The sequence below is a fragment of the Larus michahellis genome, chromosome 6, assembly GCF_964199755.1.
Source record: "Larus michahellis chromosome 6, bLarMic1.1, whole genome shotgun sequence".
NCBI lineage: Eukaryota > Metazoa > Chordata > Aves > Charadriiformes > Laridae > Larus > Larus michahellis.
The window spans coordinates 23,254,895-23,268,349 of record NC_133901.1 but is presented as its reverse complement, the minus strand read 5'-3'; the positions used below and the strand labels follow the sequence as shown (position 1 = coordinate 23,268,349).

Sequence of the window (13,455 nt, the reverse complement as noted above, 5' to 3'; positions counted from 1 at the left end):
ACAAATCTTTGATAGTTTTATCATCGTTAAATTAATTTTATATGTCAGAATAATTTGTAAGTTTATCCAGGAGAAGGAAAAATGCTAGGTTTATTTTTTTTCTTTCCTGCCACACAGAAGGCTCTTCTCTGTCATTAGGGAAGATAAATTTACTTTCCTCTTTAAAATAGCCAAAGATGACACAATGGTGTTATTTCATTATGTGAGATACAGTCAAAGGAAAAAGGTCAACCAAAAGGCCAAAGGTCAAGAGGACCTTAACAAGCTGTCAGTGACAGCTCCAGAACTGTTTAAATATCATATAGTTACCAATTTAAAAGAAAAAAAAAAAAAGCCCAGAAAGAGGCATGGGCTCTTTGTTTTCACTTGTGTAAGAATGAGTATCCAGTTTTTCAGTCCCAGTTCTCCTTGTCCGTGTCCTAAAAGGCCCTGAACTCCAGTCCCAGGAATGCAATCTCACTACGCGGTTCCCACATTCACATTCTTGTTCTCTCGGTTCCCGTTTGCTGCAGAGAGCAGGGTTGATTCCTAATCTACAAAGCAAAAAGTCTAATACAATTTGCCACATAAGAGACTTCCCCGAAGTCCACTTCACTTGCAGTTCTACATATCAAAATCCATGCTAATTTAGAAATCCTCCAAGCAGAAGTGATTTTCCTTGCCATTAGTAGGCACTTTTATGTTTCCCCAAGGCAGATATTTTAAACTTCTTGTAAGAACTTTGACTATCTCTTACCATCAATAGTTTCTGTCAGACTGTGAAAACTCTCTTCTTAATGCTTATCTGTCATCATAGAAATAATTTCCAAATTCTGGTATAGAATTTTAAAGCAAATAATTACAGCTTGGTTGTTAAATCAAAACATCTCAATTAAATAAGGTACTGATTTACTGTAATTGATTTGTCTTCACAATACATGAATGAAATCAAGTTCAGCAGTTACAAGTTCTGAAGAGTCAAATATATATGTGCGATAGGTATATTAGTGTTTAGTCATTGGTATCCTGAAAGATAATGATTATTTAAAATCTTGTTGCCTGGTTTTAAATGCTGTGAAGTGTCAAAATGCCGTTTCCCAGGCGATATGTGCCACATCCTTACATACCCCACCATTGTTGCAATTTTCAGTTACGTGCTAGCACACTGCATATTTGTATCCATCAGTAAAATTTATTCTTGGACTCTTACAGGGGGATCCAGGAGAAAAAGGGCCCCCAGGTCCTCCTGGAGCTGTTGGAACTCTGCTGCCTCCTATAAAAGGTTATAGCTAGTCTACAACTATAACTAGTCTTTCTGCTGTATGAAGTGTGTAGGACCTATTTTGCTAAGGTGTTTGAAAGTGATCGCTAGGGATTCAGGGGACAGAATCATAAAACATTCTTTTCCTAGTGGCCACATTCTGTGTTTGTTTCTCACTGATCTAGAACTATGTTAAGCATTCAAGTTTCAGATTAAATGTTTGCATGATAGATCTTTATGCATGCAGTCACAGGTAGATCTGCAGGACTATCCCGTTATTGGACCTAAGCATATTGAGGAAAAAGCTATGAAAAATAATGGTGGATAATGGATGACAAATAAGAAAACCAAGCATCCCGTTGTAATATAGAATTCCTATTTTCAGAATTGCCACAACACACAGATTTTAGACTACAATTAAGCTTCCTATTGCATAGCATGGGTGAAATCCTGGAATGAGTACTCCCAACAGAATACCTTCCTACTTAAACCTCAGGCTGGGTTTTTATGTCCCAGCGCCCTTTATCCCCATCTTTGTAATCTAATTGGTGAAAAGGTGTGTGGAAGTTCTTACCTCATAGCAGGATGCAGTGAGGAACAGCCAAGCCTGCTGCCTGGAAGGGATTTTCTTTGGCATCTCGCACTTGGGGAACCTGTATTGTAAGAATATTTTATCAGAGAACTTCTCATAAATTGTATTCCTAGTGCAACGAACACTGGTCATGAACACAGAAGTTACAACACAACACCAGTTCAACAGAACCTCCCTATTAGATAGGGGTCTCATCTGAAAATCAATTAAATTTGGTTTCCATTGCCTTCTGCGTGTTTCCAGCCTATGCAACAAAAGACTTAATCCCATGCTTCATATCTCAACATATAAAATTAATTATGTGCATGGTGTGTCAGTAGATACATTCTTCAGACAGAGGCCTTTAGCAGAATTGTTTGAGAACAGAACTACTACCAATGTTTTGTTTTTCCAATTTAATGAAGCCATTTATATCTGATTCTCATTTTCTTTATCACTATGTAATTGCAATTTTTAAACTTACTCATTATAGCAATTTTGAAAATATAGTTTTTAAAATTTGGGTCATTTCAACTAGGATGATCCTGAAATGACCTCCCTCTGTGCACTGCCAAATGTGCATAACATGAGATGCACATTTATTTTAAATGCTACGTGTATTTATTTTGGGAAAACATTTCTCTCGGCATTCTGAAATGCGTAGCACAAAGATACTGCTACGGAGTGACAAAGACTTAAAACTTTGCCCACGAAATGGTCAGGAATCCATAGAAAAGTAACCAAATCCTCCCACCTTAAAATTAAGTTGTTACACATTTATTCAAAAATGTTTCACAAAGACGAAAGAAGTTCCTGTATTTTACTTTTGTGTAGTTTCCAAATTATTATTTTGGTTGCACTTTAATTTAGATTTAAGCTCTCAATTGCATAAGGTGTTCAATTCACATGTTTTTATAATTCTGTGTAGGTCCACAAGGAGATCCTGGATTTCCAGGTCCTGCTGGTGATCTGGGGTCAGTTGGACCAATTGGTCCTGCAGGCCCACTAGGAAGACCAGGAGATGATGGAACAAGTAAGAGAAGTAGGGGATAAAATGTGAACTATATACCAGTAGGAGAGAAAGCAGCTAAAAGAAAACTGGTTTTTGTTCTTGCTTGAGGCAAGTCACTAACATGAGGATTTGAGCTCTACAAAGAGTCGGTAAAAGTATTAGCTCAGCACTTAGTGGCCATAGAAGAACCAAAACAATCCAAACAGAACATTAGGAATTGCTAGAACAGAAACGGAAGACAAAAGCAGAATGCTGCTGTGCACTGTAAATACATGGTATGTCTGTAAATGGAGTGCTGTGCTCAAAAATTCTATTCTCCATCTCAAAAAGATATAAATGAAGGTGAGAAGGATGACTTTGCTCTGTATAAGGAACTAGATTAACTGGGATGCCTGGAAATTAGATAATGGGGAGGAGGAGAAGAAGGATTTGAATGTCTAAAGCAGGAGCCCCTTTTCCTGGGAATCCTGGGAAACATAAAGATTTAGATTTAAGTCTTTGTTATATAGGCATTCTTCTTCAGGACAGTTCTGAATGGTCTATAATTTCCTCTTTGGTATCTTGTAGTAATTGTTACTATGAAGCTGTATGGGCCATATACCATTATTTTCTTTATAGGTCTGCCTGGACTGCCAGGAGTAAGTGGGGCACCAGGACCTCAAGGTTTTCAAGGTGACCCAGGTTTCCCTGGAACAGGTGAATCAATTCCAGGAAGACCTGGATTTCCTGGACCACCAGGCCTACCAGGACAGCCAGGAAGACAAGGCTTACCTGGACTACCTAGTAGGTTTAATGGCAATTTATATGGCGAGAATATTCTGCATGCTAATAGATCCATTGCTTTCGTTACTCCTACAAAAAACATAGAAGTGAAAAGTGGATTTTGACAGATTTATCAAACTTTACGTTTGAAGTAGAAAAATTTTTTTCCTATTAGTTGTCAGTCAGTGAGATGTCAAGATTTTCATAATTTTCTGTGTGATTTAAACCCACAAAGTAATATATGAGAAAAGTGTTGCTAGAAATATATCACCTGAAGTAAGAAACACAGCAAACTGTGTAGGAAACCCAAATCAGCATCCTTTAGTAAAGAAACAAGGGTCGTAAAATTCTACAGTGGATAAAGGAAGAGATAGTGGCAATGGAAACAACATGTGTCAACATCAGCTGTAGCCAGACTGACTCTTGTAGTATGATCTATAAGCAACAACTTGTAAAGCATTTCATAAGATCTCTAGTTTTTCACATGGGTATAACAAGAGAAGGGAGAAGAGAACATGTGATCCAAGTTATGGAAACAGTCAACCCAATTTATACTAGATGTACAATTTGTTTTTTCAAAGGTGTCATCTGTACTGACAGAGGGATCCCAGGAGAACCTGGAGCAAAAGGTCAGATAGGCCTTCCGGGAAGAAAAGGTGAAAAAGGAGAAAAGGGTAAGTATGCCTGAATAGCAACAATTTAAATATGAGACCTTCGCCACATACATCAGACCTAAATTTGCAAGAAGGTTATGGTAACTTGGAGCATAAGGCCCATCAAAGTGTGGAGTTAAATGGCCTGTTAGCACTGGGGCTTCTAAGTCGGTAGAGTCATGTCAGTGCAGCGGTTATTCAGCACTGTAAAAGGAGACTGATATGCTTCACTCCTTTGAAGGCCATAATGAGATAAAACCGTCTGTGCACTGCTCACACAGAATAAAAGGGCAGTGTTATTTTTTCTGTATTAAATTTGCAGCTGTTTCAATGTAGTTTTGATGCATTCACATAGGAAATCAAGGCCTGTGCTCATGTAGTGCTGGTCCTCCTGGTCCCCGTGGTGTGCAAGGACCTCCAGGTACTCAAGGAAGGAAAGGACAAATGGGATATCCTGGAAGACATGGAGAAAAGGGTGATCCAGGCTTATCCGGTGCAGTGGGATCACCAGGGCTCCCTGTGAGTAGCTTTCGTGAGCTTCAGTAAATAAATAACATCAAGTTACCTTTTATGCAGGAGGCATTTAAGCAGAGTGGTGGAGAAACTGCCTTGGAAAACTACCTGAAACTTTTATCTACTGTTGCTTATTACAGTCTTGTTGGAGGATGCATTTTATTGGCTTTTGTCTGATTTCTTTTGCGGCAGTGGGCAGAGTTTTACACCGAGGGACAGAATCCCATACTTCCTTTTTGGGGTGATCAGGAGGCTTAGGAAAGCTGGTCTATGTTCATTTTGGTTTGACTTGGTTTTACTTTTAGTTTTGAATACCCATTGTTTTTCTTGAAAACATTGTAGATGCACAATTTGCTCCACTGAAGATGATTTTTCAGTTATTTCAAAGGAAAGCATTTCCAGCAAAACCTTATCAAGGTAAAGAATTGCATGCTCTCAGCAGGTCAAGATGGATTCTATGATGCAACATCTACCTGGGGGGGACAGGGCCTGAAGAAAACGGAACCCTCTTTTTTTCAGGCATTTCAAGTCATTTTCTTTATTCCCTTTTTAGAAATTAATTGAAAAACTTAATTTATTTGATATGCTTAATTTATTTTATAAGGCAGTCTGAACATAATGTAGAGTCTTCCACTCGTGCAGACTCTGAAAGGCATTGCGATTTGTTAGGTTTTATCCCTTTTACGGTTCCATGTTGCTTCATAATCTCCTGTTTTCAGTCACTACTCAGCCAAAGTATGTTCTCCACAAGGATCAGCTACTATAGGCAATGCCTTGTCCCTCTAAGCATACATATTATAAACGAGGCTGAAATGGAATAAAAATTTGTGCTTCATATAAGTTTATCTTATTCACCACAGCGAGAAATAATTCCAAACACCACTTTAACTCCCTTAGGAGAACATTATAAGATGATTTATTGGACTTGCTGTGATTTTGTTCCACTTGTTCAGGTCTGGCATGTGGACTGTACATCCAGGATGCTGCATAGCAAAATGATGCCAAATAGAGGGTTTTTTTAATATATTTTCTTGCGCGTGAGACCAATTCTTTGAAAATATAGGTAGATATGCTTGGCTTTATGACTCTTCCATTATGTTTTATTTTGTTTGGGGTTTTTGAGGTTTTGTTTTGTTTTAATAGCAGAACTCTTTTGCACATGAGGAATTGCTTAAAAGTTTCCAGAACATTTTATTTCAAAAGAAAAAAAAAAAACAAACATTGTGAGACTGAAGAAAGGAGGTCAAGGGGCTCTGCCATTTGAGTTCCAATGGTTCCACTACAAGCTTTGCATTTGTTTTTATTTTTCTTTTATTTGTTGTGTTACTTTTGAAAGTATGTTTTAGCACTTGTGGTTCTGAAGTAAAGCTTGAAGCCTTGTCCTGAACACTTTGGTATTCTTAGGTTGCTTAAGTGGGAAACAAGGACAAAGTAATCATTTTGAAAAGAAATAATTCACCTCAATACAGACATGCTTTGGTCTAATGGATTTCCTACACATATATACTTTTTCCATTTTTCTGCTCTCTTTTCCTCCCAAATGTATCATTTCACTTTTCAAACACTAATAACTCATCACTGCCAACATGACGATCTAGACATTTTAACAAATAGTCACTGCTTGTTTCAGATACACCACATTTTTCAGAAGTCTCCTGCCTGTTTTATTGTTACAATGATTTACAATTACTTTATAAATTGTGTTTTCTCCACCTATTACAGAGGAAACTGGCTAAATAATACCCCAGCTTTTCAACATTAGTGGCCTTTTACTTCTGTGTAAATTTCACAAGGTAAAAAACATATTTACCCACATGTACTGTCGCAAGATCAGACCCTTACCAATGACGATATGCAAACCACACTCTGCTTGAAGAGCTGAGAGCATAAATCTACAGAAAAACATACAAAATTACTTCTTTTCCTCTCTAAACCTGTCAAGTCATAGATTCTTCTGACAATACCAGCTACCTAACTAGATGTAGATGAAATTTTTTTATTGGCAGCTTTGTGGGATTTAACTCAGCAAAAAAAGCGTCACTTACCAACTACTACGTTCGCATCTGGGAGGACAGCCTTATCCAGCAGTCACCACACTCCACAGAATCCCTTCCTGTGTAGCCTCGGTGGATTGTGGGTTGAAGTCTGCAGTGGGAAGAGTTTGTGAATTGTTTGCATCTTAATATTCTTGCATTTACAGCCACAGCTGTATACGGCCATGGACCTGATTCTTCTTGCATCTTATAGTTGTATGTCTGTGCATTTGGCAGAGTCAGGCTGAAAAAGCCAGGTGCCATTTACACACATCTTCATAGACACAAAGAGAGAGAAGTGTTTCTTTTTGGCATGTTACTTAAATTGGCCTGGGTTTGGGAAACAATGCAAGAGCAAGACATAGATACCTAACATTCCCTTCAATTCCCACATTGATTCCTTGCTAGAGATAACTGACTTTTTCTTCAATGGTAAGGGTATACCTGGTTCTGCTGGACAACATGGTGAAAAAGGAGAGAAGGGAGATCCAGGAAGAGTTAGAATAAAAGGTAAACACACATTTTATTATTAGCCCTTTTGTTTCCTATACAATGCCACAATGCCTAGGCAATAGTGTGAGAAAACCATATTCATCTACTCTTTATTAAAGTCACTAATTTAGTAAGTGACTGAAGCCTAGAGGTCATGTATATCCTGACTGCTTTCTTGGTACCATCTCATTCGTTTTCTTCTTGCTGAACGCAAGATCAACACAGGATTTTGTGGTTTTTATTCTACAGTTGAGCTATAAAACAGTTTTAACAGCTCGTTATTAATGCTAACAAATGACTTTTCGTGTCATCTGATTGATAATCAGGGTCTTACAGGGGTCGTTATAGCAAAGATTAAGCAGGATACAATTATTGTGAAAGCATGAAGAAATACTATTGTATAGAAGCCACTCAAAGTCTCAATGTCTATTAAGATTCCTGCTCCTATTTCTAAAAATTACTCTTGACCAGGCATTGAAGAGAAACAATAGGCCACCAGTTGCCCAACTGAAATTCTTGTAATTAAATAGATCAAAACCTCTCCACAGTTTGGTTATGATTTGCAAAAGGGAAAGAAATAGAGAACAAGAAATTACAGCAATCTGGTGGCTAAGCTTAGTTAGAAATGCTAAACTAATTATTCAGACAAAAGATTGTCCATCTTATTGTTCGTGAAAAGTTAGCATAGCTTTGGATGCCTGTGTTTGTTTACAGATGTTGGAGCAAGGAAAACATTTGCTGTTTATTTGCAAAGGATTTCTTGACATAGCAAAACAAATCTTTGGGTTAGAATATTTTTACTGTCCTTTATGCAAAAATTACATTTTCATACATATCAGTGCAAAAGAAATCTAGGGGTAAAAAAAAAAAAATAAAGAAAAAATTAAAAACGTTTTTGGGAATATTGATGAAAATATTCTGCATCATATGGCATTGCTATATCCTGATTTCACTGAAATCAAGAATAAAACTCTGAGTGACTTCTATAGCAAAACATTTTCACTCTGTATATAGCATGAACAAAAGCCACATTCTCGTGGTGCCTGTGAACATGTCATTTACAGAGAGACCAAGTTGTTCCATGACGTGCCCAACTACATACTGCCTTACTAAGCCTAAAATACCCCATTAAGGAAATGTGAATTCAAGAACTGGAGATTATCATACCGATACGATGAACGCTTACCCAGCATTTACCTGAGCAGAAATAACAAAACCCCAAACTTACTGCAAATATTATGCTTAATTTTTTAAAAATTGTTTTAAGGAATAAAAGGTGAAAGAGGTCCTACTGGAGTTCCAGGATTTCCAGGCCAAAGAGGTAACGATGGCAGAGATGGGGAACTAGGATTGCCTGGGGAAAAAGGAGCTGAGGTATGTTTGATTTTCTCACAATTTTTTTCTGTTTCAATTAACATATTGTCTTATGAAAGGGCTAGCTACTTGAAGAAGAGTACCATTTTATTCCATATTCCTAGCAGATTAATCACTTCTATCATTTTATGTTAGGCTAATTGAAACATTATTTCCTTGGAAGTATTACTGTTTATTTTGGTATTCCTGAATATAATTTCTGCATGTACTGTGTGCCAGTATTATGGAATCAGGTAGAAAAAAAAACCTACAAAACTCTACCCTTTGTTCCTATTGCCTTTGAATACATAAAACTACTAATATCATCCATGTGGTCACTTAATTGTGGAAGAATGTTTTCTCCAGATAATGGTCTAACATGGCTTTTGATAATCAAAGACAGGAAAGAAAATAGGTCTTGTTATTTCTTATCAACAATTTGTTTCTTTTAGGGCGATTCTGGAGTACCGCTACCAGGTGATAAAGGATTCCCTGGGGTCCCAGGACTTCCTGGGATAAAAGGACAGATGGGATTGCCTGGTTTGGGGTTTCCTGGCCCTCCAGGAGTCAGAGGTAGCCCTGGAGACTTTGGTGACACTGGTAGTGTTGGGCCACCTGGTCCAAAGGGCCAGAAAGGTAATTTTGAATACTTACATTAAGAACCAAACAACAAAATACATGTTTGGAAGCATCCACTACAGTTTCATATGTATTATATACCGTGTTATTAATTTATAGTGAAATCAATTTTGGCAAGCTCAGTGGTCATGTGAAATACAGCCACTGAAAGGTACAATGCTGTCAGCATTTAGCAGCAGACACTAGTGAGAATATGAATTGCTGGGGCCTTAAACCTGCAAAGCGCCACTTGCACACTATCAGAGGAATTATTTCCTGGACTGAAGAGTATTCCTGAGTGTAAGGATTTGCATGGCAATGCTTTTTTGCTGAAAAATACAACTTTTTTTGCAGGAAAATACAACTCATACTTAGGGCTTTTTTTTAGGGATATCAATCCCTATATAAATATATTATCCCTATATAGATATATCCCTATATAAATAAATATTAAATATATATAAATATCCCTATAATAAATACATTAAGGCTTGTTTTTAGGGATATAAATCACTACGAAAATAAAAAAAAAAATCTACACTGATAGCAATACGTGTGAATCAAAAATGTACATAGAACTGAGATGAAAATACTATTTTTTTCTTGCAACAGAGACTATTGCAAAGACGAATTTCTGCAACAAGTAAAAAAAAAATCTTTGTCTTTACAGAATACAACTGTATTAGAACAATTTTAATCACTACCAATATTCTATACAAAATAAGTGTCAAGAAAAATATATTTTAAGATTCTCTATTAAACACTAAGTAATATGGAAATAACAATGTGCATAAACACTCCCTTCTCTTTACCTTTGCACATCTGGTTGGTTAGTTGCACGGAAATACTACAGTAAGTGTTCAGACTCCATTTATTCTAAAATCATACAGTCCAGTTTCTTTCTCCCTCTCGCTTCAGGTGAGACTGTCTGCATTACGCTACCATACCCTGGAAATCCAGGTCCCCCAGGTTTTAAAGGTGTTCAAGGTATGTTTACTGATGGGAGAATTTTTTGTCTTAATTGAAATGGAGTTTTAAGTTGCTAATTAAAAAAAAAAAAGAAAGCTATGTTAAAAAGATATACTGTTCTAGTTTTTCAACAGATACATGTTGCAATGTAAAATTGCAAATCATAGGAATATACTCATCTAACAGAACCAAGGGCTAGACAGCTGCAGTTTGCATGATCAAAAGGCGTGCAGGCTGCCTCCATAGAAATGACTAAATGAAGGTACCTCGAAACTCTGTCCTGCCTCAATTAAAATGCATGAGAGAGTCTGTAAAATATGCAGATGGCTGGAGTCGGATAAAACCTAGAATATGTACATCTGGATACCAGGGGAAAAAAAAGGTGTGCGAGGCAAAGATATGCTGCAAGTCTATAATTTCTAAAACGATATTGCTCATGGCAAGTTGCAATTGAGCCCTAAAATCTGAATACTCACTAACATTACTTCAACTTTTTCAACTTCATTTATATTCAAAGAACTCTTCCAGGAACTGGCAAAACGTTAGTTGTGATCACCTCCAAAACATTTGAAATGCCCAAGAAAATCCTGATCAGAACAAATGGAGATACTGGATTTTCAAGCTCCTTAATATGGTGTTATGCAGCTTCCTGACATCAGTATTGTGGGTGGTAGCTAAAATTTAGACAGACATGAAAGAACAGGGATTAGCGTATTGAGCTCATCTGCACCATTCCAAAAGCAGCATATAACAGAGGACAATATAAGAATTTGAAACGATACCTGTCATTCGCCAAATTAATATTGTTGATGTCCTGTAACACTGAAACGTTTCAGGAGGTATTTGGTTTTTTTTCTAATTTACTCTGGTGATTTTCAGTCTGCTGTTTATGGATTAGGGAACAAGTCCATTTATAAAAACAGCAACCATACATTTTGGTTGTGACTTGGATGGTGGTACTTGCTCAAAATGCCAGAAGCAGATGACATCCACTTGTCTTCAAAGTACATGAATTTGGATGGAATAAAAGATGCAATGCTGTTCCTTACATCACACATTTTAGAGCTTTTGTCAGGTTTTACATATTTTCTTTCTGTTTCCAGGACCAAAGGGTTTAAAAGGACTCCCCGGTCGCCCTGGACCAAATGGCTTTGTTGGGCAAAAAGGCCATCAAGGCAGGCCAGGAGCAGGAATCCCTGGGCCAGAAGGTGAATTGTGCTTTTCTTAATCCAGGAGACCTGCTGGTCAAGCTGTAATGTGTACGTGCAGGGTAAGGTAGCTACCATGGTAGAATAGAAGGAAGCACATTTCAATGAAAGCTAATGCAGGACAAATCTTTACCTGTTTCCCGTTCTTTCCTCCAGCATTGCAGGTGCTGCAATAACCTGAAGTTCAGTGTCCAGAACAGAAATATTCTCAGAAAAATGAGAATAATTAGTACCATTTTAGCAAAGGGATTGAACTGGACAAGAGTGATAGTACACAATATAGATGCTGCCCCAAAGAAAATCACTGTCACTTTCCACAGGAATAGTTACCTCCTTCAGTCCTAATGTATCATTAGCTGTAAATGAGAAACCTGAATTTTAATGTATGTTATTTTTCTTTGCAAAGTCGTAATTTAATTCTGGTTATATTTGCATTATAATATTCCACAGTTTGGGGAAGAAAAACCACCCAACTTCTGAATTATGCCTTATTTGAATTTAAAAATCCTATCAACAGGCTTTCGAGGCGAAGCTGGTGATCCTGGTGATGAAGGTGAAAGAGGACCTACAATTGATGGTAAAAATGGCCCTCCAGGTCCACCTGGCATAGATGGTCAGAAAGGTGTTCCAGGTGATACCACGTATGGTCCTCCAGGAATCCCAGGCAACAGGGGACTTCCAGGACCCCCTGGTGCACAAGGAGCAAGGGGTGATCCAGGCATTCCTGGACTTCGAGGTATGAGCCAGTTTTTATGAAGCATTTCCTTGTGTTCAAAGGAGAAAATCTGAGCAAAGTCAGGACTGATTCAGATAAAACTTACTCTTTACCTGGATCCATAATGGTGACTGTGAGCGGTACACCCTATTTTTCCATTTACACTTTTACAGTTAAGGTTGATCAGCCACTGAGGAGATCCGCGCTGCAAGAAGGGGAAGATGCCTTTACCCAGTCCATGGAGTAACAGTGCAGCTTCCTATTCTTACTACTGTTACTTGCTGCCTAGTGGCCATCTGTGCTTAGGGCCTCCTGCTCTGCCACTCGGATAATCCCTGCCTCAGATTGCTTACTCAAATCTGAAAAACTGGCAAAAGGTGGGAGAACACTCAGGGAGAGAGGGGTAAATTTCTTTGCCCAGAGTTATACAATATAATCTTCAATACCTTGGGTGCTATACATCTCATTTCTGAAGGGGATTTTTGCTGGTTGCCACAGATGTCGCCACAGTGCCACTTCCTTCCCACTTCATAGCAAGTATTGCTGTTTCCTTTTATAGGTTTTCCTTTTGCCCAGCCCTAAGCAGACACACACCCCATCCTGTGCAGGGAACGCCTATAGAACTGACCCCAGTGCTGTGTAGCTGGTGCAGGCCAGCGAGCAACTACCATTCAGCTCCTACACATCAGAAACTAGTTTTTGTGCCATACAGTCATCCTTGCCTATAGGTGAGAGTTGAATTTGTATTTGTTCCTTAAAGAAAGAAGCTCTCCACAACAGCCAATTCTAAATTGCAGAAAAGCATGTTTCCACAAACTATGCGAAAACTAGAGGATAAGTAAGATACTATAACTGAGCATGTAAATTTTAAAATTACAATTAGGAATTCTGAGGGATGGCGAGTAATGGAAGTAAAACATTTTACAATGTATTTTGTTTCCAGGACAGCCTGGTACCCCAGGATTTCCAGGTGCCAAAGGTTTTAGAGGCCCAGAAGGTGATAGAGGAGCACCAGGCTGTCCAGGCTTCCCTGGCCCACCATGTGACATGGGCTTACCAGGGCCACCAGGACTCAGAGGTGTCACGGGCCTGCCAGGACCTCAAGGTACGCAACATCCATCAGGTTGCCTCAAAGCATCTTTTCTAGCAGATTTAATCACATGATTTTTGTGGCTGGCATGACAAATATTTCCATGGGGGCTGCTCATTAGTGAGAGTGTACATTATGTTTTGCACATTTCCTTAAACTCAAGGAATGTATCGTGTGCATCTCAGATGTTTCCCAACTTTCCTTCCCTTCCAGTACTGCTCCTTAA

The 13,455-nt window shown here is 38.3% G+C and overlaps 1 protein-coding gene across 3 annotated transcripts in view; it reads left to right on the top strand.

Moving 5' to 3' along the window:
• COL4A4 (collagen type IV alpha 4 chain) overlaps positions 1–13,455 on the top strand; it is a 74,682-nt gene that overhangs the window by 37,489 nt on the left and 23,738 nt on the right. For all 3 annotated transcript variants that reach the window (XM_074591695.1, XM_074591696.1, XM_074591698.1), the window contains exons 18-29: positions 1,192–1,261; positions 2,740–2,844; positions 3,442–3,606; positions 4,167–4,259; positions 4,594–4,757; positions 7,222–7,294; positions 8,544–8,650; positions 9,082–9,265; positions 10,166–10,234; positions 11,320–11,424; positions 11,942–12,160; positions 13,083–13,244. In XM_074591695.1, the coding sequence (XP_074447796.1) occupies positions 1,192–1,261; positions 2,740–2,844; positions 3,442–3,606; positions 4,167–4,259; positions 4,594–4,757; positions 7,222–7,294; positions 8,544–8,650; positions 9,082–9,265; positions 10,166–10,234; positions 11,320–11,424; positions 11,942–12,160; positions 13,083–13,244 (1,516 nt within the window). The remainder of the gene's footprint in view (positions 1–1,191; positions 1,262–2,739; positions 2,845–3,441; positions 3,607–4,166; positions 4,260–4,593; positions 4,758–7,221; positions 7,295–8,543; positions 8,651–9,081; positions 9,266–10,165; positions 10,235–11,319; positions 11,425–11,941; positions 12,161–13,082; positions 13,245–13,455) is intronic.